This window comes from Idiotropiscis lumnitzeri, chromosome 11 (assembly GCF_059441095.1).
Source record: "Idiotropiscis lumnitzeri isolate Australia: NSW breed Sydney's pygmy pipehorse chromosome 11, RoL_Ilum_1.0, whole genome shotgun sequence".
Classification (NCBI taxonomy): Eukaryota; Metazoa; Chordata; class Actinopteri; order Syngnathiformes; family Syngnathidae; genus Idiotropiscis; species Idiotropiscis lumnitzeri.
The window spans coordinates 9,308,891-9,333,675 of NC_142401.1; the positions used below are offsets into that span (position 1 = coordinate 9,308,891).

Sequence of the window (24,785 nt, forward strand, 5' to 3'; positions counted from 1 at the left end):
CACAGAGGAAGACTGGTAACACGATGGCCTCACAGTGCAGAAGTGCAGGGTTTGATTCCATCTCCGGCCTTTCTGTGTGGCGTTTGTATGTTCTCCGGGTACTCCAGTTTCCTCCCACATTCCAAAGACTTGCATGGTAGGTTGATTGGACTCAAAATTGCCCCTAGGTGTGATGAATTGTTGTTTTGTCGTTGTGTGGCAACCATTGGTTGTCAACCAGTTCAGGGTGTATCCCCCCCGCGCCCTACTGACCGAAAATGGCTTGGATCGGCTCCATTACTCCTTGGATAATGAATGGATGAATTGCTAATCTTAAAGGGCACGACTGGTTAGCACGTCTGCCTCAGACGGCCTCGTGTCAGACAGGATTGTCAACTCAAGCCTGCAGTTCGCTCGCGGTCGTTTGTGGGGAGTATGAAGAGAATTTCAAAAGAAATATTTTCAATGTAGGAAGCACAGCGGTTAACATGTCTACCTCGCAACTGTCTCCAGGCTTCTTGTGTGACGTTATGGCCTCTTCCACTTATCCATTTTGTACAGTACTTCCAAGAAAAGCAATGTGCACTCTGGATTCCTCACCAGGCATCCGCATACAGCACAGCACAATCATTCAATCGCACATAGTACATACATTCCGATGCGCAATTTACGTTCTTCAGTGAGCCACACATGTTTTGGGAATGTGGGCGGAAGCTGTACTACCTGGACAAAATGAGAGCTGAGGGTTTAATCTCACGCACAGTGCTGCAATCAACTTCAATCCATTGACCCATTTTCTATAGTTAAGGACATTTTTATTTAGATAGCGTTTTACACAGAGGACTTACAAACTTCACGTAGTTAAAATAGTCACATATATTCAAACAGAACCGCAACATTTGACATGGTGCAGTTAATACAAGAAAAAGAAATCACTTGCCCTCATTAAAGTCGCAGGTGAGCTGGAGCCTCTCCCAGCTGACTTTGGATGGAAGAAGCGGGGAACACCCTGAATTGGTCGGCAGCCAATCACAGGGCACATGTAAGAGTTTGCAATTTACCCAACATGCATGTTTTTAGCCTGTGGCAGGAGGACAGACTATCTGGGAAAAAAAAACGACGCATGCACAGGGAGAACATGAAAACGGCAACGTGACGGCTGAAACTGAGAGTCCAAGTCCGAACCTCACAACTGTGAGGGAGACTTTCTAAATACTAATCCACAAAATAAACTCGATATATTTCTTGATTAGAGTCAGCCTTTTTTCTTGTTCGGGTGTTTTAATACTACAGAGGTAACAGAGGTTTTCTAGTTCCTTTCAAGACGGAGAGAGCTTTGTTATACAATGCGGCCACTCATTCCTCTTCCCCTTTTCTTTCCTTGAGAGGCTTCCAGCTCAAATCCAAGGCGAAGCTGCGAGGTCTGGGCTTAGTGGCTTGTGAAACTCTTTGCAGGGCTGACTTAATTGCGTTGTTCCTCCTCTTCATCAGGATTAAACCCGGTGTCATTTGGTCCGGGTCATAACACTGGGAAAAAAAAACCATGGATTTTTATCACATGAGGTCACATGATTAGCACTGCAATAAAATCTACCAGCAAGGACTTACGTTGGAACTGAGCCTCGGTACGGACAATCTTCTCTCATCTGGAGCTGGGTCCACGCTGGATGCATCCCCGCGGAGGTCCATCATGGACTGGGTCATCTCTGGCATGTTGGTCCCGCAGCCTCTTCTGAAGAGTTCCGCCTTGTTTTTCTGAGGTGTGAACCTCTTCATGAGGTCGCTCAAAGAGTTGAAGCTCTCTGACTGCGGCACCCTCAAGATTAAGGGCTTCTACAAGCAGAAACATTCAAATAAATGTCAAAATTTGAGACTAAAAATCGGAATTGTCTTGCGCTTAAACGAGGTCGGGTTGCAGTGGGGGGCCGGACTTCCCTCTCCGCAGCCGGGAGACATCGTCTCTCGTCCTCGGGACCTCCTCCCAGTGGCACATGGATAATAATGATGACAATTCCAAGAAGGTCTTACACTGCCTGGTTCTCTCTATTGACTACCCACACCAATTTTAAATTCTCAGAAAGTTGCCCTGCTTAACTTTCATCTATTGATCGAATAAATTCATGTGTCAAAAAAACTTAATCCATAAAATTGTGCACCAAATTGATGAGAATCAATCATTGTCCCAATACAAACTGGCCTGTGACCCATTTTGGGCATAGAGCTCCAATTTGGAAAACTCATCATATCCTTACTCTTGAGGCGGCAATGTTTTCGATGCTGGAGCTGATGTCGTCGAAGCCGCTCTCTTCTTTCACACCGGGATCCGGGCTTGTACGCTGCTTTTCCCTCATCGAGGAAAATAAAAACTCATTTTGCCTCAAGTCGCTTTCGCCACCGTCTCTGTTGTCACGCCATGCCGACAATGCTCTGTCATCCACGTTGTTTATCTTCTCTTTGGATAACTGCCGGGATGCGACTTGTTCTTTCTGATGTTCTGTCCAACTGGAAATGAAGGAAGTAATGTTAGAAAATGATTTCAGTATGTTCCCTTCTTGTGTTGTCTTTTAACATTAAAATATTGGGAGAAAAGCTCATTTTTATATAAAAAAAAATTCACATAGAAAAAACTCACTTTGAAATTTTTGCATTGTCTGGCATATTGTTTGTCATTGGTGAGCTGTCCCATACCCTATTAGGTGAAAAAAAAAAGCATCAGTCAAGATTGGTGTCACACATTCATACATCAGAATCATGAATCATATTGGGTGCAAAAATAAAAAAATAAAATGAAAAATAAATAAATAAAATATTAATGATAATTTCCAATAATTATAAACAATTTTTTAAGGTAGTCAACTAAACATCAATATGCAACAGAAATTTGACTCACTTCTACTACTCACACTTCACTATTAGATTTGGGTAATGGTTAAGGTTAGGGATTGGGTTTCGGACTGCTTGAAGGTTTTGTACTAGGTTATGGTTGGGGTTGAGATAGAGTTCAGCCCTACAGGACATTTTGAAGTACAGGTCCAAAACAACATGAACATCATCTCATCGAGGGTGTTCGTACCTTCCTGTGGTCATAGGCTTGTATCCATTCTGAGGAACAGCATCGAGGGCTGGTGTGTTTTTATCAACTTGCATAAGAGTCGGCAAGGCTGTTTCATTTGCCACAATTCCGTCTTCTTCAAACGGACTCTCCAGGAAGCTTGCTCTGTGGATAACGCCCATGGCCTCCCAGTCCAGATGGGAGTCCGTCGGTGGCGAAGGAGGGTTGGGGATCTCTTCTTTCACGTGGAAGTGTCTTGGAGGGCTGGGGTCTCTGAAGTCTTTTTGTTGCTTAGTCATTTCCACGTGAGGAACGGCGTACTGCCAGAGATTGGGAACCGGGGCGGACTCTGCAAACAGGGTCCGGAACTCTTTGTCAAATCTGTCCACAGCCGATCCGGTGACAACAGTGACGAGATGGCGGTGTAAGTGAGCATCAGTCCACGTGAGGCTGTCGAGGATCAAGACAACTTGTTATAACATCATCAGCTGTTAGAACTAAAGACCTTTTTTGACATGACTGTTTACCTGTAGCTACCATGAATGACTGTATCCAAATCCACCAGAATGAATTTGTCTTTCAACTCCCCAACCATCATCTTTCCCGTCCTTGAACAGAAACTTTTGCCTCCAAGAACACGGACCCTAATGTTCTGCAATTCAGAAGGAGAAACATAATATTAAGGAACTTTGGCAGGTGGCTATAATGGAGTAATACACATGTCTGACGTTCCTGGTGAAGTGAATGTGGATGATTGTCCGTCTCTTCTTTACGGTATGTGCCCTGCGATTGGCTAATAAAAGATTTAGGATGTGGGCTGGGAGAGACCCCAGCTTCCTGTGAACATGCTGTTGGGCCATGAAAACAAAAAACCCTTTGTATTTGGCAGTATGGATTCATTCCAGTATGAGACATTTGGATCATTGGAACTTAGGAAGATAATTGACTTAAGAGACGATGGGCGCCCTGACAATATGGAAGACATGGTACTCAATGAGTATGAAAAATAAGAAGGTCCTGAGAACATGGGTATGTGGAATACTGATGTCATGGAACATGTCACACAGGACATATGGAACCTTTTGAAATTCAGACACGTCCGACCCAAGTATAGTCGACGTCTTGGAATTATTTGGTCAATGGGGAAAAAAAAGAATTCCTGAGATAAAGGTTTAGGAGTACACAGAATAGTGGGTTGGACCCTGGTCTGTCTCGGTCTTGAATGCATGCATTCAACCCTGGGAACGTGTAACCCAGGACACAGGGATTCCTGGGGATTTTGTCACTTAAAATTATGGGTCCCAACATTGAATTTTTGGAATATGAGACATTGGGAACACCTCACCTCAGGAAAATATGGTTCTAGATACAAAGAACCAGACAAACACAGGAAAATAAGTCCTGCTGACGTAGAACACTGCATGAATACATAGTCCATAGAATACTGGGTTAGCGCAACCCATGACTCGTGTAAGACTGATCAGTCTAAGCCCGGGGTACGGAACTCTGGTTCCTAGAGAGACATATCCTGCCTGTTTTACACCTCACCCGACTCCAAACACACCTGATTCAAATAATCAGGATTGTTTCAGGCTTCTGCACTGCTGGGTGATGTTCTGATAATTTGAATCAGGTGTTTGAGAGTGGAGGGTGATCTGAAGCGGGCAGGATATGGTTCTCCAGGAGCCGGCGTTCCCAACCCCTGGTCTAAGCCTTGAACACATGGCAGGCACCATGGAAACAGAACACAATGAACCCTCTGACTTTAGGACTGGTTGTGACAACTACTAATATGCTAATTTGACCAACCACTTATGACATAATTACCAATTACACCGCACAATCAATTTAATTACAAGTCAAGGGGTGACAACCGGTTGCACTGACTCCCTACCAATCTTGATGACAATCAAATTTCGAAATATCATATTTCTCTCAAACATGATGTGGGTATCGTTCCAAATCATTGTTTTGTCTTTCTGTCCTCACATTAAGAGCATTTTCAGTCCCTTCTGCAACAGTAACAAGAAGACTGTACTGAATGCTGTGCAACCAGTTGAACTGCAATATTTTTCTGGCGTTACCGTGATTACTAAGGTATGCGTCATGTCATAACTCAAGCACACAATGTGGCATATAAAGTTTTAATTCCATTTTGAGTTTGAACCACTTCCAGCAGTTCTAAGATTTGTTTGAACCTTTTGCGCTTCTGCAATTTTTCGAGCCCGACTCACCGGATGTCCCAGCCGATGGAGGGTGTACTTCTCCTCCGCAGTTCTTTGGTTGAGGATGATGTAAACCGGGACACCCCTGGATGCTACGTTATGTAAATCCGCAATGATAGTGCTGTCTGTCAGCCGGTCCGTCACAATGGCAAGTACCTGGAGCGTAAAACAAGACATTGCCTTGGAAACAGCTCTTCCCCAAACAAGAATTAAAGTCCTTGTAAAGTATGCATACTTGGCTGGCCATCTGCAAATGCCGTCGGATGACCTCTCGAATGGGAGGTTCTCCCTCCGCTGGGGGATTTGTGTAGACTGCAACATTTTCCATGCGCACCCAAGGTGCCTCGGGCCAGCCCAGCTCCAAACGCGGAGCGGGTACGTCCGAGTGGCATGGGAAGTAGGATGACGTGAGGTCCGCAGCATCCGGATTGACTTTCCCTTTGTTCTCCTCTTTTTGCAAGGGGGTAAAGTGAAAGTCCTGAACCCAGCTGGTTATCTCGCCCACCTCATCGGGAGACAGGAAGGAGCCGAAGAACCCTGCGCCGACGGAGTTGTAAAAGGCTTTGGGACCTTCACACAGGAGTTTCTCCATTGAATGGCGCTCGATCTCAGAGTAGAGGAACTCCGGGGAAGATGGCGTTACCGGCAGAAACACGGCATTCTCATCCAGACTGGCCTCCTTAGAGCCCGGCATGGCTGCAGCCTCCATGATGAAATGCAAAGTTTCTCAACTACAGATCCCGCCTCAGGTCAGCCATCAGTCCAATGAGGTGCTGGTCTGGACGACCAAATGGTTAACAGGAAAGACATCCGATGACGACTGCGAAGAGGAAGTCCCGTGACTTGTGTTTGTACGCAGCCGTCTTCCACAGCTCATATTGACCTTAAACAAAAAGCTATAAAGGAGATTCAAGCATTTTTCCGTCGTCGTTTTGTCAATCTCACCTCTTGTGTGACTCTCTGGTTCTGGCTTGACTCGTTCCCACCCTTGCCTGTCATCTCAGTCAGCCTTCCACTCCTTGTGGGTGACATTGTAATCAGATTCCATAAATTCTGCACCGCTGACAGATTTCTTCGGCATTCGCACTCGGTGACACGGTCGCTCTCCTGCTCTGACGATCACTCAGGAACACTTAAGTGCATACACATTTTCATCATCTGAATGACGTGTTTGCATTTACCCGAGAGAGAAATATTCTCAAATCGATTTTCTTAAAGCGATAACCTTTAAATACACATCACCTTTTGGACTGGTCCAGCCTGACTGGCAGCTTTGTCAATCTAGACTCATTACACTCTTCGGTTTTGCAGAGTGCTTTTCTGGATATTGCTCGGGCAATTCCCTTTAAGTCCATTTCGGAATTCCTGCTGTTATGCCCGAAAAAATATTGTTGACGGAATGCATTTAGTAACATGTTGAAAGGTGAACAAGGCAGACACACCCCTAAGTAACATATACAAACATCTCGCTGCGTTTTCGCCTGACATCAGCAAACTACGCAAGTTTCACTTTACAACTTTGATTTATATCTTACATGTCAGTACAATGAAGTCTGGTGAGTCGCAAGGGTTGGAAATAAAAATAAACCAGTGACAGGCTGAGAGATTCTACAAGGCCTTATAGCATCGTACTGAAAATAAATCATGAGATTACAAGTGAAGGCTATAAAGATTCAAGAAGGTTTTTATTGGAGATAAAATTATAACTTTGACAAATGTCATAAGAAAAACAAATCAAATCATAAATTTTCATACATTTTCTGTCTTTGAGTTATTTTGACTCAGATTCACGCGCCGTGCCCACTAGGCTGCTATTCAAAATCGTATTAGGGGCACAGTGGAAAGGAAAACAAATCTGAGGTTGCAGACATGATCTTAGAAGAATAAATAAAGTTTTTTTTTTTTTAAAGATTTTTTGAGAAACATTTTTTATTACGCAACGCTTTTTGAGCCATAAGTAATACAAAGTATTCTTTCAAATAAAGGTTTTAAGCCATGAGTTACATGATTTTTTTTCCACAAAAAATACATTATTGCAAGCTAGAGAAATGTTTAAATAAAAAAAAAATACTTATTTTCCTTAAAAAAAAAAAAAATCAATTTAAATTCAAAAGTATATCCTTTTGTATAATTACATTTTTTGTTTGTTTCCAGTGTGTACATGAAACTCTTTCATACTGTTACACTGGGAAAATAAATCACATTTTTAATGTTTGAATTTTTTTTAAATTAATTTGTTTTAATTAAAAGAACCCACTCTGCAGTAAGGTACATGATTCAAATTCAAGATACAGCAACATGTGCATTGATTGACTGGTGTTTTCCTTCAGATGTGCACTACTTGCACTTTAGTTGATAATGTCCATTGACATTTTTACAGGATACAGCAACATGGCCGTTAGAGTCCTTAGATTTCCACAAATGTTTTTCATTCCTTCTTTCGTAGGTGTCCATACAGGATGCCACTGACCAGCAGGAGGGGGACGCACAGCCACGCCAGGATGAAGCAATAACCGAAGTGACCTTTGCCTTGATCTCTGGAGTCGTGAAGGATCTCCTTCCTGTGAAAGGTGAAGATGAGGCACGCCGCAAAGTCGGTGAAGCCTGCGAGAGTTACAGGAAAAGTTGTTAATATTTGAAAACAAAATATATATGAGCCTACTTAGAACTTTTTAACACAATATAATAATGAAAATTAACATTCAGTATTGTCAATAAAATTAGGTCCACCACAATATAAAACTTGTCGCAAATAATGAAAAAAAAAATTTAATTCAATAAATCGTAGCAAATTTAAACACAATAAATTAAATGGAAAAATAACTAATAAAAAGGAATCAAATTAAATTAATAAGCACTAGATTTTTGAGCAAATTATTTCCACCACTCTATGAAATTTGTCACAGAATAATAAGATAAGATAAGATAAGATGTCCTTTATTAGTCCCACAATGGGGAAATTTGAGAAGGTAAAAATGAAATAAAATAATATAATCAAAAACCAAAAATGTAATCACATTAAATTAAAATAAGTATGTATGCGGCACTATGAATTCTTCTTTCCGCGCATAATAAAAAATTCCTATTAAAATGAAAAAAAATCAAGCATAAATAAATATAACTTAATTCATCTTAATATTAATCAGTGAAAAATAAAATAAAAAAAATATTTAGTTATAGTACATTTTATGAACATTTTAGATTAAGCTATCTTAAAAAATTTATGTATGAACATGAAATGTAACTAATCTAAGCTTCAAATTAATTACACACAGGTCAATTTTACGTATACTTTAAGTGTATTTACACTTAGTTGTAAAAATCAACCTTTTAATCAAAAATACACGCATCCTATAAATAAAAAAAAAAACAACTACTGTCTACTTACATTTTGTATAAAAAAAAAAACATTCGGTCAATAATAATGTCAAGTACCTGCAAAAGCCTGACAGAGTCCCGTCAAATAGAAGAGCCCTCCTTTGGACATGGTGAAGAGCTGAGCTGCAAACACCAGCAGGGAGATGGATGAGAAGACCACGGACAGCACCATCAGGGCCTGCACTGACTGCAGCCAGTCTGGAATGAGTGAAGATGCAAAAGTTTTCAAACTTGAAGTTCTGAGGACATTATGAAGTTGTGTAGAAATGCAAGTGATCATTTACCACTCTCATTGGTGGCGGCGCACAGCCACGTATCCGTGGCATTGTCATGGAAACAGTTGTACCACAGGTCGCTGATTTCCGAATTGTCCCAGACCCACCAGGACTATGCACACACGCACAAGTAAGCAAAGTGTATTTATACAGGGCATTCAAAAACAGCTCGCACTGAGCAAAGACAGTGACTTCAACTGTGTCATCGTTTCCTTTTCAGATTTTAATTTCCTCCCGAGTAATGGAGGAGATTGGCTGAAAAACACCGGACCTAGAATGGAGCCCTGGGGGACCCCAAAACACACCGGCTTGCACTTCTTGTGCAAATACCACTGTGATGTCATTTTCATTAACTTTAAGTACCAAAGTATTTATTTTAGCTGACACAAACTCAAAATAGTGACTGCATTTTCTACTTGATGAGAAATGTGAATCTTTCTCCTTCCGCCACTGCTATTTCTTTCATGTGTTCAAAGCGTGACATGACACATATGTCCCCAAATGCTTCACTGCAGTCTATAAACACTGTATATATTGTATAGTTGTCCCCTCCTGTATTTTATTATTTGTTCACACGAGAGGGAAAACCGTGACTGAGAATTTAAATAAGCGATTCCTAAACAAGTGCTGTCAAATGTCACTCACTGCTTCAACCAAGAGGCAGTTTATGAAGCCACGGCTTAATTAATTGTGAGTGATCAGTGAATTTTCTGTAAGCTCCTGGTTAGCTCATTTAATTGCACTGCAGTAATGAATTGTGACTCTATAAAGTAAGTGTAGTCTGATTACTTCGATGAGAAAGTGACGCATGAGATATACCGTAACTGGAAAAAAAATGCATATATTTGAGTAACGTGATACTTGCTGATGCGTTACCGATATCAGTGTTCACAGATGACTTTTTGTCAAGGTTTTACACTGCTAAGTGTTAAAGCCTGTCCTTAAAATATTATTTATATAGTCAGAACCGGGTGAGTAGTTTGACTTTATTTTAGTTTTATTATCCAGCTGATTTGATTTTTATTAGTTGTAATATTCTGGAGTTAACTATTGTGTACCACGTAGTAAAGATTGTTAAAATATTACTTTAAAGCTCTATGAAAGTTTTCAGATGGAACAGGTGAATTAATTTTACATTCATTTATATGGAGTACCGTATATGGCTATATAGCACCCTCTTCTGGTCAAAAAGTGCCACTCACCTTCTCCAGGGTTGCCACGAGGAGCATGGACAGGGTGACAAGATGCAGCACGGTCAAGGATATGAGCAAGAACACCATGGCTGAGGTTGCTATAATAAAACCAAGAATACAACTTATTAGTGGGCGGGGCCTGCCCCTCAGGAAATGTGAAATGTCGCAAGTGGGTCCGGTTATGAATCACACCTCAGCTTCCTCTTAAAATGTCTCCAAAATGAGGGGTGGACTCCTGAAAGGAGCCTCACTCTCCTGACTCCGTTTCCCTGAACATCTTTTATCTATTAGAGCAATCACGAACACGCCCCCCCCACTCTCTCATCTTTCACATTTGTCTCCATGACATCACTACCCACATATAACTTTTTGTTTTTTTTCACTTGAGCATGAGCAGCAAGATTGGGTCTTATTCAAACCATGCTCCACCCCACAAAACCATTCAAAAAGTCTCTTTATTCCAAACAGGAACTGCTGTAGGAGACAAATTACAAACACATGGATTTTTCATTCTAATTTTGAAGTTGAGATTATTCATTGAACTTCAGATTCAGTGTATTAGATATATGTTGCAAAGTTAGAAACATATATTGGTCGATTTCCAACAACTAAACAAAATAGTTAAATATATGCAGACAAACAGATGATGTGAAGTTGCTTTTTATGAGCATATGTGGACTTTCATTAATCTGCATGATTCAGTGAGCAAGATAAGTGTGTACTGTTTAGTCAATCTGAAAGTTCTTTTTTTATACATATATCAATATATATTTCACTATGACAGAGTGGACATATTAAGCTTGACAGCACCTTATTACACACATAATATAACTGTAAATACACTGGAGCTCTGCTATTCAATGAAAATAGGGAAAAATCTGTGTATGAATGAAACTCTCAACATATGCATTGAAGAGCCAAAGGGGAAAAAACTAACCCCATTTTTTAATTACCTAAATTATTAAAAAAAATTATAAACCACCAATTAGGATTTTTTATTTTTTTTTTACAAAAAAAAACAGGTTTGCGCCACTTGAAAAATATTATTTTTTTTTAAATTGAGAAAAAAAAACTATGTGCCGGACCATGAGTATGCGGTGGCCTACTGTATTTTCTCTACATCCACAAAGTATCTACCGTTTCAGCTTCCACTGAAGAGAGACAAAACTCTTATCCCAAGGTCATTGAAAACATTAAAGTGCTTCTTACAGGGGCAGTTGCATCACAATGACAGGGTGGGCAGCAATTTCAGAAACACATGCCAAATGTTATACTTTATTTTAGAAACAGAACTTACATGATCAAAAAAATGACTTTGCAATGAAATTGGATAAGAATGGATTTAACCACTATTTGCACACACTGTCGTAGGCAGAGTTTTGGAGGCACACTAAAATCATGTCCATCCATTGAAGAAAAATGGTTTTAAAATGACGGAATTGCATTTCAAGACTTATCAATGTCATTGTGCTGGTATGTATGGAAAACTGCAAATGTTCATCCACTTGGTCTTGATAGTGCAAACACGTAGTCGTTCTGAGTATGAACAAATTAATTTCCAAGATGAATAGAAAAGCATCATGTACGCTTACCAGTTAGCCTGGACGCTTTGGAGTTTTGTCCCAAGAGGCGACGTTATCCTCCTTCTGGGCTCTTTTCGAGGAGAGTTGGAATGTGTAGCGGCATAGGAGGAGTACTCTACACCCATTTCCTCTCAGCTTCACCCACGCCTCCCCCCACCTCCTTGCGGCCCTCCCCCTCATAACTGTGGTCTGGACCAAAATCAAATTCCCCCAGATTGGCCCATTCTGTACGGACCCCTTCCACTTCCCTCCCTCTTTGAAAGAAGTATTTTGGAAGTTTGTACTGAGGACAAATGAAGTCTTCGGCGACAGCGTCCAAGGGAGGTGAACGAAGGCAGGAAGTTTAAAGTGCTCGGAGGCGGCAGCCCACTTAGGATGGCCAATGTGCAGGAAGTGTCAGCCCACCCAAGACAAAACACACGCGCACAAGCACGAACGTGCTTTCTAAAGCGTGAGGGAAATGACGGAATATATATTAGTTAGGATAAGTAGTCTGCATAATGGTTGGATAGATGAATTAAAAATAAATTAAAACTACTGACCCCCTGACTGACAAAAGAATGTTGTGATATATATAAAATAAATAAATCATTCACCACTCGCTAAAGTTCTGATGATTGTTTTATTCTTTAAAAAGAGGTTGACAGTCAATCCTATGCTGTTTTTGTGTTAGGACATACGAGGCTACCACAATAATAAACAGATTGTTAAACTTAAATCGTTATCGTCTTCGCCAAGACGAATTTTGTGAACAGAACTCTTACATCGGATCGTACTAAATTGTGCGGGTGTACCTTATATGTCGGCCTTTGAATTGAACCCGTTTCTTTTTTTTGTTGTTGTTGTTTTTTCCCTTATCAAAACTTAAGTGATCTCAAGAGGGAATGTGGCCAAAAAAATAAAATAAATATTGACAATCCAAAAACTCAGCACATAATATTTACATAAATGTAAGACGTGTACTATATATAGAAGATACCTTAACGAGCATTAAAAAAGTTAGGGAGCGTATAAAAAAGAACAATCTGTGACATCACAATAAATGTTATAGGTCTGTCTTTTCCAGGCCTCAAAGTGCTCATTAGACGTAATCCAGATATATATATATATATATATATATATATATATATATATATATATATAATTAATACTGAGGAAAGTAATATTGTACCTCCTCATAAGGTATTAGTACACTCTGGCACTTTGTTTTTTTGTTTTTGGTCGTACCCGAGTCCATCAGTTGTATGGTCGTTGTCGTATACTAAACGGAGAGAGAGAGGTGATGTCGGGACAAAATGGCGGCGGCGCTCAGGTCCGAGGCATCCGTCCGGGGGTGGTGATGAGGGGCGTCGCTCCTCCGAGGCCCCGGGTGCTGCGCCGCCGCGTGCTTGCACATGTGCTTCATGAGGTAGGTCTCCTGCAATGCAAGTTGTGCAGATGATGTGGTATGCTTTGGATCGTGAGCGTTGACAGAGAAATGTGGTAAAAACGTCAAAGTGAATTTATGGGGCTTGTCGGGTGTTGCACTTGGCACACGCTTAGTAATGTTGGATAGATATAGAATAAAAGATGTGGTATGCTTTGGATCATGAGCTGTTCTTTTCCAGGATGGACGGTCAGATTAAAAAAAAGAAACAATAAAAAAAACCTGAAGCACCAAGGCAGTGTCAGCTATTCACTCACCGACGTGTACGCTCTGTCGCACGTGCTGCAGCAGAAGGCCCGAGCCGTCTTGATTGCATGGGCGGAAAGGTGCATCTGCAGCGATGCCGCGTCCGAGTACGCCCGGAAGCAGTTGGAACACTTGAACGCCTTGTCTTTGTTGTGGTGCCTCTGGTGAGACTGCAAATAATGCGCCACAAAAATACGATATTTCATTTGCCCTCAATGGTAAAATACATTAGAAAAAATAAACAAATTAAAAAATATTTTTTGCATTTTGAATGCTAAAATGAAAATATAATTATGTAGTTTTCTGGTAGTAAAATAACAATGCGCTATTTTACTTTTTTTTAAATGACAAAATCCCAAAAATATGATATAACTTTCGATCAAGACAAATGAAATAAACAATGAAAAAGTTTTGTTTTTAATACTAAAATAAAATAAAAAAATTCATTAATCTAAAAACAAAACAACAACATAACGATGTAAACGTTTCGTAACAGTGGAATAAAAGTATCAGAAAAAATACACAATTTTATTTTTCAACCTAAAATAATCATGAAAAAATACTAATCACAAATATAATGGAAACATTTAGCTTTTAATACAAAAAAGTAACAATTATAAAACAAAGTCACACAGAATGAAGACAGTATTTTAGTTTTGTAATAAGATAAAATGAATATATGCTAAGATATACTATTAGCATTTTAATACTGATATGGCAATATAAAAACATACTGTATTTTAGTTTGAAATGAAATACAAATTACATATTTGAAATATTTTGTGACGATATAAAAGTATACAAATATTTTTGCATTTTAATACAAAGGTAAAATACTCAATTTTTTTTTTTTTAACGAAAACCCAAAATAAAAAAATAAATACTTTTTTAATAAAACATAAATAGTCAGCAAGACACACCATATCAGGTTTTGATACTAAAAAGAATGAATGAAAATATAAAAATTTTGTATAAAAATTAATTTGATGCAGTTTACCTGCAGATTGGACAGTTGCGTGAAGGCCTTCTCACATCCGGGTTGGAAGCATTTATACGGACGATCCCCCGTGTGGATTCTGTGCAAAGATTCATTCATATACAAAAAAAACAAAAAACAACCAAAAAAAAAAAAAAACCAGGAAGTTAACTACAAAACATGACAAAATACTTTTATTTTTTCTACTGAATGCCATTGAAGGGCAATTTCATACACGAAAGTCGATTTTAGCCAAAGAGAAACATGTGACCTGGTGTGCTGCTGCAGGTGCGACAGTTGTCGAAAGCACTTCTCGCAGTACGCGCATCGGTACGGCTTGAGGCCCAGGTGGATGCGCAGGTGCTGCGCCAGGTACGGGGCGTTGGCGAACGTCTTGGTGCAGTGAGGGCACTTGTACGCCTTGGCCTCCGTGTGCGTCTTCGAGTGGATCTGCATGTCCGACTTGGAGAAGAAGGTCAGCGGGCACACTTTACACCTGCGGACGGGATATAAACGCAATGAGCGATGTGGTATTCTTTGGATCACGCTCGACAGACGGACACGTTATGGGGTAGACTATGGATGATATGACATACATGATTATTGTATGCTTTGGCACATGATAGCTTGTTAAAAAAGTAACACATGATGCAGTTGACAGATGAATAATTAACATGATGTGCAATGCTTTGGATCACATATGAAGATATAGAAAGACTGCAACAGTAGACACAAAAAGCTCCTGTAACTTGATGTGGTATGCTTTGGATCAGGATAAAAGGATACAGAATGACTGACAGATCGATAACAGGGCGTGATGCCCTTTGGATCATGATAGATCGACGTACAGAGAATGCGGGATAACACGATGTGGAATTCTTTGGCTCATGACACAGAGACAGACAATGCATGATGTGGTATGCTTTGGTTCATGAATTGTTCCCCTCCTTAGACAGACAGATTTTCCGCCGTGTTACTGTCCGCTTGCATCGGGGCAGATTATAATTTATAATTAAAAAGTTCAAAAAATAAATAAATATGTGACCTTCATGTTCTTGTCGTGTCGTGTCACATAACATAGAATACTTTGGATCAGGAGCTGCTCCTCTCGATGGCGTGATAGCATACCTGTATGTTTTCTCTTTGGCAGTGATGCTGATTGCGGACTGGTCGTTGCTGGACGCCATGATGGGGTACGGCACCACCAAGAGTGAGGAGCCGTTCTCCGCTTTGATTTTCCGACGTCCATCCTTCGGGGGCTTGGACACCCCGAGTAGCCCCATGAGACCTCCGTTGGTTCTTCCGGGCTCCATCCCGTGGGGGTTGGTGAAGCTGGAGAGCAGGTGGGGTGTGGAGGCTCCTGAGGGCGACGTGGCGGGGGAGGTGACTTCAGAGTTGTTGAGGTTTCCCGTTCTGGACGCTAGCGAAACGCCTGAAGGATGAGAGGACTTGATGAGAATGCTGCATTCGAGGAAACTGGGAAATCTGACGTACTATGTTGGTGAAGTCAGTCAAGTGTAACGACTGCATCTTCAAAGCGGGAGTAGTTTTCCTTAAATTTACATTGTTAATATATATTTTTTACATCTCTTTTTGAACTTGTATAATTTAATCATTGTCTGTACAGTTTCCAGAGTACTATTTTTAAATTTAGAAACTAATTGAACACCTGGATCATTTTGCATTGAGCGCAGTGCCGTCACCTGAGAGATGGTTTGCCCGAGCGGGGTGCTCGATGAGCTGACGCCAGTCCTCCCACAATCCCCTGGCTTTGATGGCCGCTTTGTCGTCCAGGTTCAGGTTGACGTCGCCGAGAATGCGACCTTGAAAACACGTCCTCATCATCAGTATTGGTGGCGCACACGCTGACAATTGACAGTGCAGAAACGCACAAAGTCATCGTGACTCAGTAACTGGTTTGGTGCCAGAACAAAAAACAAAAATCCTGAGCATTGTTTTTCAAAGAAAAATCGGATTTCTTTTACAAAAGTTCACTTTGATTGAGGTTGAATTTGTGGGTATTTGGACATTTTTAAATTCACGTCTCTAAACCTGCGGTCACCAACGTGGTACCAGTGGGCTCCAGGGACCCCTCAAGGGCTTAATCCTCAAATAGCTCACCAGTGATGATGATGATGTCATTTTTTTTAAGAATGTTGTAGAAGTACTCTCAGTTTCAAAAAGGTTGGTGACCCAAGTACGAATCGATTAACTCAGGTATGGGCAAACTACGGCCCGGGGGCCACATGCGGCCCATTAGAAGTTTTAATCCGGCCCACCAAACTTGAAAAAAATTTAATGAATAAACCTTATTGATTTTTTATTTTCTAAATACCGTGTTGTGTCAAAGCAAGATATTTTGTTGTAATGCTTTTGTTTATTTTCATTTAAAATTAAATGTATTTTTTTTTTCAGATGAGGTGAGGTTACCAAAACACTCCATCGATCTGCTCCTGGTCTGGCCCGAACCCATTGTGGCCCATTAATCAAAAAGTTTGCCCATTTTTAAAACTCAATTTGTTCTCGGTTAATCGAATAACTGTTGCACTTCTAAAAAGTCTATCTTATATTAAGCACAATTAAAGGTATTTCACATAACAGTTAAATACAAATAGAATCCAACGGCGAAAACATCACAGCATCAAGGTGAAAGGGTGACAAAGTACCCGTGAGTGAGCTGGAGGTGGGCCGGGCGGGGCTGGCATGCAGGACGACGTCCGGCTGGTGGGCCTTGGACGTCACGTGCTGGCCGCCATCCGGAGATAGCAACGGCTGCTGGGAAGGGAGCGTGACAGGGGGGGGGTGAGACGCTCGGATCTTCTCCGCCATCAGCTGCTCCTTCATTCCAGCAATGGAGAAGACTTAGTTGCATAGATTATTAAAAAAAAAAAAAAAAAAAAAGTCTCTTTTCTTTTTGGAGTTTGTCATGGTTGCTGTTCCTAAAAATAGTCCCATTTGAATGTCGTATAGTTTGTTTGACTCCCTACTGAATGCCGTGATCACGTTGCCAGGTAACACCACATGAATAATCAGAGATTTCTATGCAATGATGTAGGCAAAAACACCTCATCGCATCTCGTTCCTTTGGAAGATTTTAAAGGCAAGCAGACTTGAAATAACACTCACCTGAGTGACAGCCATGGCAGGGGGCGGGGGCCAAAAATAAGGACTGTTAAAGCGAGGTTCAGCCATTCTGGAACACAAAGAGAAGAGGGGAGGAAAAAAAAAAAAGCAACGTGGGTAGTCATTATATTGAACTGCTCTGGGAATCTGTATTCAAATGATTTTTTTTCTAAACTTAGTCTGCAATTCAGCATCACCACCTGCAATTTCACCACTTTTTCTCTCCTAGGAGAGCAAACTTTGATCTTCAGTTCGATCCTTGCATGGACAAGGTGAAGAGGACATTTGTAAGAAGAGGCGTTCATGCCTGTTAGATATGCAGTCACGTGAGCGGCGGTCTTGTTTGTGGGGGCTCACTGTCAAAGCGTTATCAGCGTAAACACAGGCATCACACACATTATGTCCAACAACTGACTGAGGAACGCGGCAGGCAAAGAGGTTAGTGGAACAAATAATACCCTAACCATTGTTCGTTTTCTTTTTTGTTTTTTTTTTGCAATTATATTGTTTTTGGTTGTTTTTTTACATTAAAAATAAGCATCTGTGATAGGCAGTATTGTGACAAGAATGAAGCAAGGCAAACAGCAAGGCAATTGCAATAATGCAAATCCCACGTGGAGGGATTAAGATCACAGGACTGTACCATTTTTCATTGTGGGGCAAAGGGAAAGCGGAATAAAGTTGGACATTTTGATTGGAAGCAGCCATTTTACGGTCACTTTGGGCACCGGTTCAAATGAAAACTACTAAAAAAATTGGACAAAGGTTGCAGCCCAACTTGCATTCCCAAATTTAAATTTCATTCATCTTAATTATGCAGCTCAAGCTTTGAAGTTATAAAGGAAGCCTTTGCACCCCCGTAAAATAAATGGTACGGTCCTGCGTGTCTCCCTCCATGAAAAAAAACAAAACGTTTTCACTTTTATTAAGGGCATTTATTTTCTGTTTCGTGCTTCCATCACGTCGCATCACTGTTAGGAATGTAATGATTCATCGAAAATTGATTTCAAATCGATTTAAACTGCTTAAAATATGCATCGATGTAAAAAAAATAAAATAATCGATTTGGAAATTTTGATCACTAAAGGATTTGTTATGATAACAGTCAAGTGTATTGTACTTTATTTTTTTTTCATGTTTAGGTCTGACACTATCAAAACGCGGATAAGACAAAATCATCTTTTTTTTTTTTTAAGTGGTGTAAAATAAATTTATTTCATTGTTTTGATGCACAAGAGTCACATGGATCACATGGGCAGTACCATTTAGAATTTTGTGCGGAATGCTTCGATCATGTCTCAAAGGAAACAAGAGAAAATTGGACAAGAGGGACTGCACCACTGGCAAATCAAATTTTAGTATATATAAAAATAAATAATAGAAAGGTCAAACAAAAAGTACATCAAAAACATTGATTCGATGATATAAAACTAGTATTATTATAATTAAAAGAAAAATATCATGCTTGGATCTATCATAGTAACTCCAATTTTTCAACTCTCCACCGGCCCTACGCCAGAAAAAAAAAAAACATTACAGCCCACCGCGTTTATGAACCAGGAAGTAGTCTGCAAACAGTCGGACAAAAATACACATCATTTTCACACTTTGTTCTTTTTACAGCCACCTCTCCACAAGACATCAAATAGTACGTTACTTTCCACCAAATTGTCATTGATTTTTTGAACAAAAAGTCTGTTGATGGGCATACAGCATTTGACACTTTTTTTTTTAATCATTTGCTTTAAGTCATTCCAAGTCCCACGGATCACCGGGACGTGCCATTACTTCTCAGAAAATTGGACAAAAAAAAAAATGTCATCATCACAGGCAAACCTAATTTTTGTAAGAAAAACAAAGAAACATGATCACAAAAACTTAAACCCAAACCACAATTATTTAAATGACAAGCAAAAATATTTTTCATGCAGCTCATATAATGGATGGTTGAATATTTGTTAGAAGAATTTAATTCCTCTCACTTTTTTTTGGAACGCTGCAAGTCACGTGGCTCAAAGCACCGCACCATTTTTCGCATCATACCAATTTTTTTCCCCATGACGAGTGTGTAAACAGTGACATTGAACTAAAGCGACAGAATCCTTCAGCACACTGACTTTGACAGCAATTGGCTACTTCTGATTTCCCCAACCCTCTCTATTTTTAAATGCATTAGACCAAAACCTAATCTCAGTTGTCATGGTTGCAAACTTGTGGATGATGGGAAACTTTGTGCATTTGCCGTACATTCTGTGCTTCTGCAAACAAGATGTTGCACACACTATACAGCGTCTACTGCACTTCCAAAAGTGTTTCTTTGCAACATGAAAAGCAATGCACAGCGTCGGTGGAACATTTTTCAAGTGTCGCGCAATTCCCGCAAGTTAGAGGCGCCTGCAGGAGGTGAAAGCGAGCTGCTGCGCCCGCCATCATTAGACAAATATTTAAAAGAGGGGGGGGTTTTCGGACCAATGTTTTTTTTGTTACTCTTGGCTGGTGTACGCAGCCCAGTGTTATGCCTCGGCTAAAACAAACACACGCAGGAATGGTCCAAGAGTGCCAAAGTATGCAATGAGAAATGTTTCCAAAAGACTAAAAAAAAAAGTGGGAGGAAAAAAAAAAGGTTTTTTTTGTGCATGCAAAAATTAGGCTCTGCACATCTGGACCACATGTAAAGACAAGCTCAGCCTACTATGGAATCAAATATCGTTTTCCTCCAAACATTATCCAGCGAGTCCTCGGGTTACGACGGTCCCCACATTATAAGGTCACCAAAGGACTAGAACTAGTTTACGCAGCGGCTTAAGAAAATGTCATCATATGGCACAAGAGGCCCTCACACTTAGCATCCAAATGACTGTTTTTCATTAGATTGTTTGACATTCATAGCCAACATTTTACTACAGCGTTAGTGTCGTAATTAAAGTCACAGACCAATGGTTGTCATTCTTTTTACACCAAAAACCAACTAAACTCTCCAAGTACCACCAACAGAGACGTGGTGGCCACTGGGAATGTCGGGAAAATATTTACATTTTCCAAAAACGGCCGGTGTATTTCCGGGCTGATTCTCGTCATCATGGCTAGCAGCAGCTCACTACGTTTCGCCGCATGAAGGCCCATTGATAGTAACTTTTCAGCACAGAGGACGGCTGCAACCTAAATACTCATTTTAATAAATAAACATTTCTTAAACTCATTCACCACCAAAAAAAATACTGTTTGGCTTCTATATCCGTCAATGGCAGCGAACGAGTTAAACATTAAATGCTAATGTGTTGAATTTAAAATCCAAATACAATTTACTTACGCGCCAGCAGAGGGAGCTTTCGTACATCACTATGAGACTAAATATTTCAATTTCCGTGCTGTACATCCATCCATCAACCGAACCGCTTATCCTCTCAAGTGTCGCAAATTTGGTTTAAAACATGGCAACAATTGGTCGAGTCCTAATGACCCAGACGTTCTGTTGAAAGTAGCCTGCTACAAAGCATAAACATCCATCCATTATCTGAACATTTCAGGGGTTTTTTTTCACTTTCACAGAATCCATGATCGATCTACCTTTAGATAATGCAAGTAGTAGTTCATTGAAGACTAAATTGTTCTACTGACTGAAGCCGTTCACTCGCCTGTTCCTACTCAGATCATATATTTGCCTTTCGCCAAAAGTCAACTGGGATAATCGGCTGCAGCTCACCCGTTACCCTAATGAGGATAAGCATGATAGAAAATGCATGCATTGATAAAACTAACACCGTCCATCCATCCCCCTTTGCTCTCATCAAGTGCTACATGCAACGTTTTATTTCTAGAAATATCAGCAAGGGATCAGATTTAATGATCACTACTACGGCATTCCTGGACAATCACAATGTCCCATCACTGTTGAGCCACGGGCTACCCATGTGATACTTGGGGGCTACCTGGTGCCCGTGGGCACCACGTTGGTGACCCCCAATATAAAGTTTTAAAATGAACCAGGGAGAGGAAGATGGAGTACCAAACGGAAACCCAAATAAGCACAGGGACAACAAGCAATCGAGACACAAGATACGGATTTGAATCTCAAAGCGTAAAACTGTGAAGCAAAGGTGCTAACCACTCAAACGCCATGCTGGCTGACATAAAAGTAAATAATGTATAGTAAAATATAACTAAACCAAAACAGAATCAAAATATGTAAAAACATATTTAAGCATGTAACATGAAATAAAATAAATACATTTTAAAAAATATGACAAGATAATAAAAACTAAAAATCTAAATTTAAGAAAATACTAATTTATTCATATACAAAAATAAAAAGGTTATACTCTAAAATAAAAAACAAGATTAAAAGAATTAAGTGAAAGTAATAAGACAGAAAAAAATAATTTGAAACAATTGAAATACATCCATACTTTAAAATATGTTTAAAAAAATGCTACAACTAAAAAGAAGTCAAATACAATTATATGATTGCAAAAACAAACCATAAACCGAAGTAAAATAATACAAAAATAGTTTCTTTGAGGATCAATTTTGCTCAGCAACGACTTCATTTGAGAAGCAACGTTCTAATTTTGTAGAACAATTTTTTTCAAAGTTAATCTCAAAGACCCAAAGCAAGGATTTTATCCAACAATAAAATTAATCACCCAAGCACTTAATTCCGGTGTTTCATGATTCCATGTCAATCTTATGTTAGTTACGCAATTTACATGGCTTCTAAGTCTTCTGTTAATTACTACTTGTCATCCTTGCGTGAGAACAATACTTGTAAGAAGTGTAGCTTATTTGTCGCCATGACAACGATAATTACTGACATAGGAGCAACTCTGCATGTATTTAGCTGATCAGGTGTAATTAGCACTGACCTAGGCCAGCATTTTGGGGACAGGGTCTGTGGTTCAAACATTGAAGTAAACATTTGTGAGGTTTTGCTAGGTATTTAAATGAGGCCCAAAAATGTGAATTTTGACAGCAGCAGTTGCCAACAGCTTATTTTGAGCCTCAAATCCTTTATGTACATCTATATATATATATATATATATATATATATAAACAATGGAAAATATTTTAAAATATATTTAAAAAAATAAAATAAATATTAAATAATAGTACAAACAATAAATGTAGATCAAAAATAATTGCAATAAAATTATAAAACAAAAACAAATCGGTTATTTTAAAGCTAAATAATAGAAATATATCATAAAAATTAATAAGCAAATGTCTGAAACAAAACTAGATACATAATGGAAAATTCTTAAATCAAACAAAATACGGTATGTAGAAATAAAATGAATCTGGTTGGTTTTGGGTTCCTGTTGTATAACCCATCGTAATTTCCATCATCATCATCATCATCGTCATCGTCATCCATGCAGTAATACAGAATAATTATTACTATTGTGAGACGACTTGGAGAACTGCATTCATCTTTCGCTGATACGAATATGAATAAAAATCATTATGAAATGAAAATGTGCCGCTCCATCCTGACAAGCCGCAACGTTGCATCGTGATGCTGGCTACTTGCAGCCTGCCATCTCGTCTGCTCTGCTTTTGGCCCAAAATGAGACAAAAGGGAAACAAAAATGGCAGCCCCTTCCTCGCTTTTATTTTTTATAAGCATCGGGCACCGTCCACGATTGTGAGTGGGCACAAGCGAGCATTTGTCCTCGTGCACGTCGGACGGCTGTTTTTCCTCTTTCGTCTTGTTGACTCGCATTTTGCAGCTTTAAATATCCCGGCTGCTTGAAGTGGGGAAAAAAACAGCCCTGATGACACTTCCTCCCACAAACACGACGTCTTTCATGGAGGATGTGCGGGATCAACATTCTTAGCGCGCACGGTGGATGCAATGTAATGTAATCTATGTAATGAGGGGGGGGTAAATACACGTTTATCACAGGGGCGCCGCAGGGTGGCTCGTTTTTTTTTTTTTTTTTTTTTTTGGGGTGGATGGCAACTTAGTTTTTGCACGACTTGCGTAACGACGACACTAATCCAGCGAGATGATAGCTCGGCGACGTCGACGAGATTTTTTTTAATTTTTTTTAGAAGAAGCCAAATACATACCTGCTGTAGTGAGCGCGCAGCCGGTGAGATGATTATTTCAACAACGATCGTCACTCGTCTTCTTTTCGTGTCGATTTGCAGTCAGGCGGACTTCAAACCTTCCGGGTCGCCTGTTGTTCACTTCTGGGTCCTGCAGGAGGCGAACCCCCGGCAGCATGAAGATTTTTTTTCCTTCTCGATTTTTCTCTCTTTTTCTTTCTTTTCTTTTGTTTTTTTAACCCATTTAATGCCAGATTTTGGGGGGGATTTTTGAGTACAGAGCGCGTGAGAGGGAACGTGAACGCGCTGCCTCCATGTTGGTTGAAAATCTGCGCGTGAACGCGCGCGCGCCGCCCGGGCTGATGTGCACACATCAGCACCAGGTGGCGCTCAGGACACGTGACCGAATGAGCAGGACAAGCAAAAACGTCTTAATTTATTATCATCACATTGCTCAACATTTGTTTTTTCTTACATAGACTTTCAGAACCGAGTTGGGTTCATTTTGGGGTACTGAATGTGGAATTCTGATAAACTATCGCACATTAAATTGTTTTGAGTGTTCCATATTGACTCATTAACAAAATGTGCTCACGAGTTAGGCGCCCCATAAATCAACGAAATGTAAACAAAAAGACTTTACCACCATTGCACATCAAACTTGACCCAATGACGCAGTTTATCAGAACACTTGATTGTTCTGAAGACCCCTTTGGCTACATAAGTTTGACCTTTCAGCGCAGTCCAAAAGTAATGCAGGGGCAAGGTTCCCTTGTTTTTTTTTAGACAGAAGAACTCAGGGCAGAGCACCTTTTGTTTGAAGGCACCCATTTTCCAAGTGAGCAAAAGTATGGCAACATGTGACTAATGGGTGTTGCCTTTTGGATTGATTGCATAAAAATTAGATAAAGTTCGTCTATTGAGTTTGGGTTTCATCTATGAACACTGCATTTGCTGTTAAGAAGATATAAAGACCAGAGAGCTGTCTATGGGAGAAAAGCAAACCATTTTGAAGCTGAGAGAAAAGGGGAAAATGATGCACAAAAAATGGGCATCGCCAACAATTTAGAATGATCTGAAAAACAAAGAAACTATTAATGTACTGAGCAACAGACGCTTTAACATTGTTGTCAGTTTGTCATTTAGAGAACATATATTCTTGATCCTCTGTGAATAAAGACTAACATAACTGCCACATAAGAGGAACTGAGCGGCGGTATGTACGTCTATAGGTAAGCATGTTTGGCACAGTAATGAATCCAACTAAGAAAGAGTTCTGGC

At 40.0% G+C, this 24,785-nt stretch overlaps 3 protein-coding genes across 6 annotated transcripts; all 3 read right to left on the reverse strand.

Moving 5' to 3' along the window:
• Positions 1–137: 137 nt before the first annotated feature.
• sack1e (scaffolding CK1 anchoring protein E) lies at positions 138–6,203 on the reverse strand. 2 transcript variants are annotated; one of them, XM_088309191.1, is made up of 8 exons: positions 5,492–6,203; positions 5,266–5,412; positions 3,559–3,683; positions 3,053–3,481; positions 2,612–2,668; positions 2,232–2,481; positions 1,588–1,812; positions 138–1,506 (listed from the first exon to the last, which is right to left on the reverse strand). In XM_088309191.1, the coding sequence occupies exons 1-8, from the start codon at positions 5,963–5,965 to the stop codon at positions 1,336–1,338; spliced, it is 1,878 nt and encodes a 625-aa protein (XP_088165317.1). In that variant the 5' UTR covers positions 5,966–6,203; the 3' UTR covers positions 138–1,335. The 2 variants fall into 2 exon arrangements, with proteins under 2 accessions (XP_088165317.1, XP_088165318.1); XM_088309192.1 differs by lacking the exons at positions 138–1,506; positions 1,588–1,812 and adding an exon at positions 1,844–2,029.
• Positions 6,204–6,982: 779 nt separating this feature from the next.
• emp3a (epithelial membrane protein 3a (MAM blood group)) lies at positions 6,983–11,810 on the reverse strand. 2 transcript variants are annotated; one of them, XM_088309336.1, is made up of 5 exons: positions 11,695–11,801; positions 10,112–10,200; positions 8,919–9,021; positions 8,692–8,832; positions 6,983–7,860 (listed from the first exon to the last, which is right to left on the reverse strand). In XM_088309336.1, exons 2-5 carry the CDS (start codon positions 10,187–10,189, stop codon positions 7,685–7,687), a joined length of 498 nt encoding a protein of 165 aa, XP_088165462.1. In that variant the 5' UTR covers positions 10,190–10,200; positions 11,695–11,801; the 3' UTR covers positions 6,983–7,684. The 2 variants fall into 2 exon arrangements, with proteins under 2 accessions (XP_088165462.1, XP_088165463.1); XM_088309337.1 differs by lacking the exon at positions 8,919–9,021 and having other exon boundaries at positions 11,695–11,810.
• A 478-nt stretch (positions 11,811–12,288) lies between these two features.
• Positions 12,289–23,851, reverse strand: znf362a (zinc finger protein 362a). 2 transcript variants are annotated; one of them, XM_088308950.1, is made up of 9 exons: positions 23,526–23,851; positions 17,460–17,526; positions 17,000–17,165; positions 16,037–16,156; positions 15,462–15,765; positions 14,605–14,829; positions 14,355–14,433; positions 13,369–13,527; positions 12,289–13,102 (listed from the first exon to the last, which is right to left on the reverse strand). In XM_088308950.1, exons 2-9 carry the CDS (start codon positions 17,523–17,525, stop codon positions 12,947–12,949), a joined length of 1,275 nt encoding a protein of 424 aa, XP_088165076.1. In that variant the 5' UTR covers position 17,526; positions 23,526–23,851; the 3' UTR covers positions 12,289–12,946. The 2 variants fall into 2 exon arrangements, with proteins under 2 accessions (XP_088165076.1, XP_088165074.1); XM_088308948.1 differs by having other exon boundaries at positions 17,000–17,171.
• Between the last annotated feature and the right edge of the window lie 934 nt (positions 23,852–24,785).

Bases quoted from the DNA above. Each gene is read 5' to 3' on its own strand.
- emp3a (XM_088309337.1), bottom strand. From the start codon at position 11,810: ATGGGTGTAGAGTACTCCTCCTATGCCGCTACACATTCCAACTCTCCT. The intron at 10,201-11,694 runs GTAAGCGTACAT...GTTTTATTATAG, and splicing joins CAAAGCGTCCAGGCTAACTG to CAACCTCAGCCATGGTGTTC. The intron at 7,861-8,691 runs GTACTTGACATT...TAACTCTCGCAG, and splicing joins ACTCTGTCAGGCTTTTGCAG to GCTTCACCGACTTTGCGGCG.
- sack1e (XM_088309191.1), bottom strand. From the start codon at position 5,965: ATGGAGGCTGCAGCCATGCCGGGCTCTAAGGAGGCCAGTCTGGATGAG. The intron at 2,482-2,611 runs GTGAGTTTTTTC...CTTCATTTCCAG, and splicing joins GACAATGCAAAAATTTCAAA to TTGGACAGAACATCAGAAAG. The intron at 1,813-2,231 runs GTAAGGATATGA...TTCTGCTTGTAG, and splicing joins AAAACATTGCCGCCTCAAGA to AAGCCCTTAATCTTGAGGGT.
- znf362a (XM_088308948.1), bottom strand. From the start codon at position 17,525: ATGGCTGAACCTCGCTTTAACAGTCCTTATTTTTGGCCCCCGCCCCCT. The intron at 17,172-17,459 runs GTGAGTGTTATT...GCTGGAATGAAG, and splicing joins CTGCCATGGCTGTCACTCAG to GAGCAGCTGATGGCGGAGAA. The intron at 15,766-16,036 runs GTGACGGCACTG...CTCATCCTTCAG, and splicing joins TCGGGCAAACCATCTCTCAG to GCGTTTCGCTAGCGTCCAGA.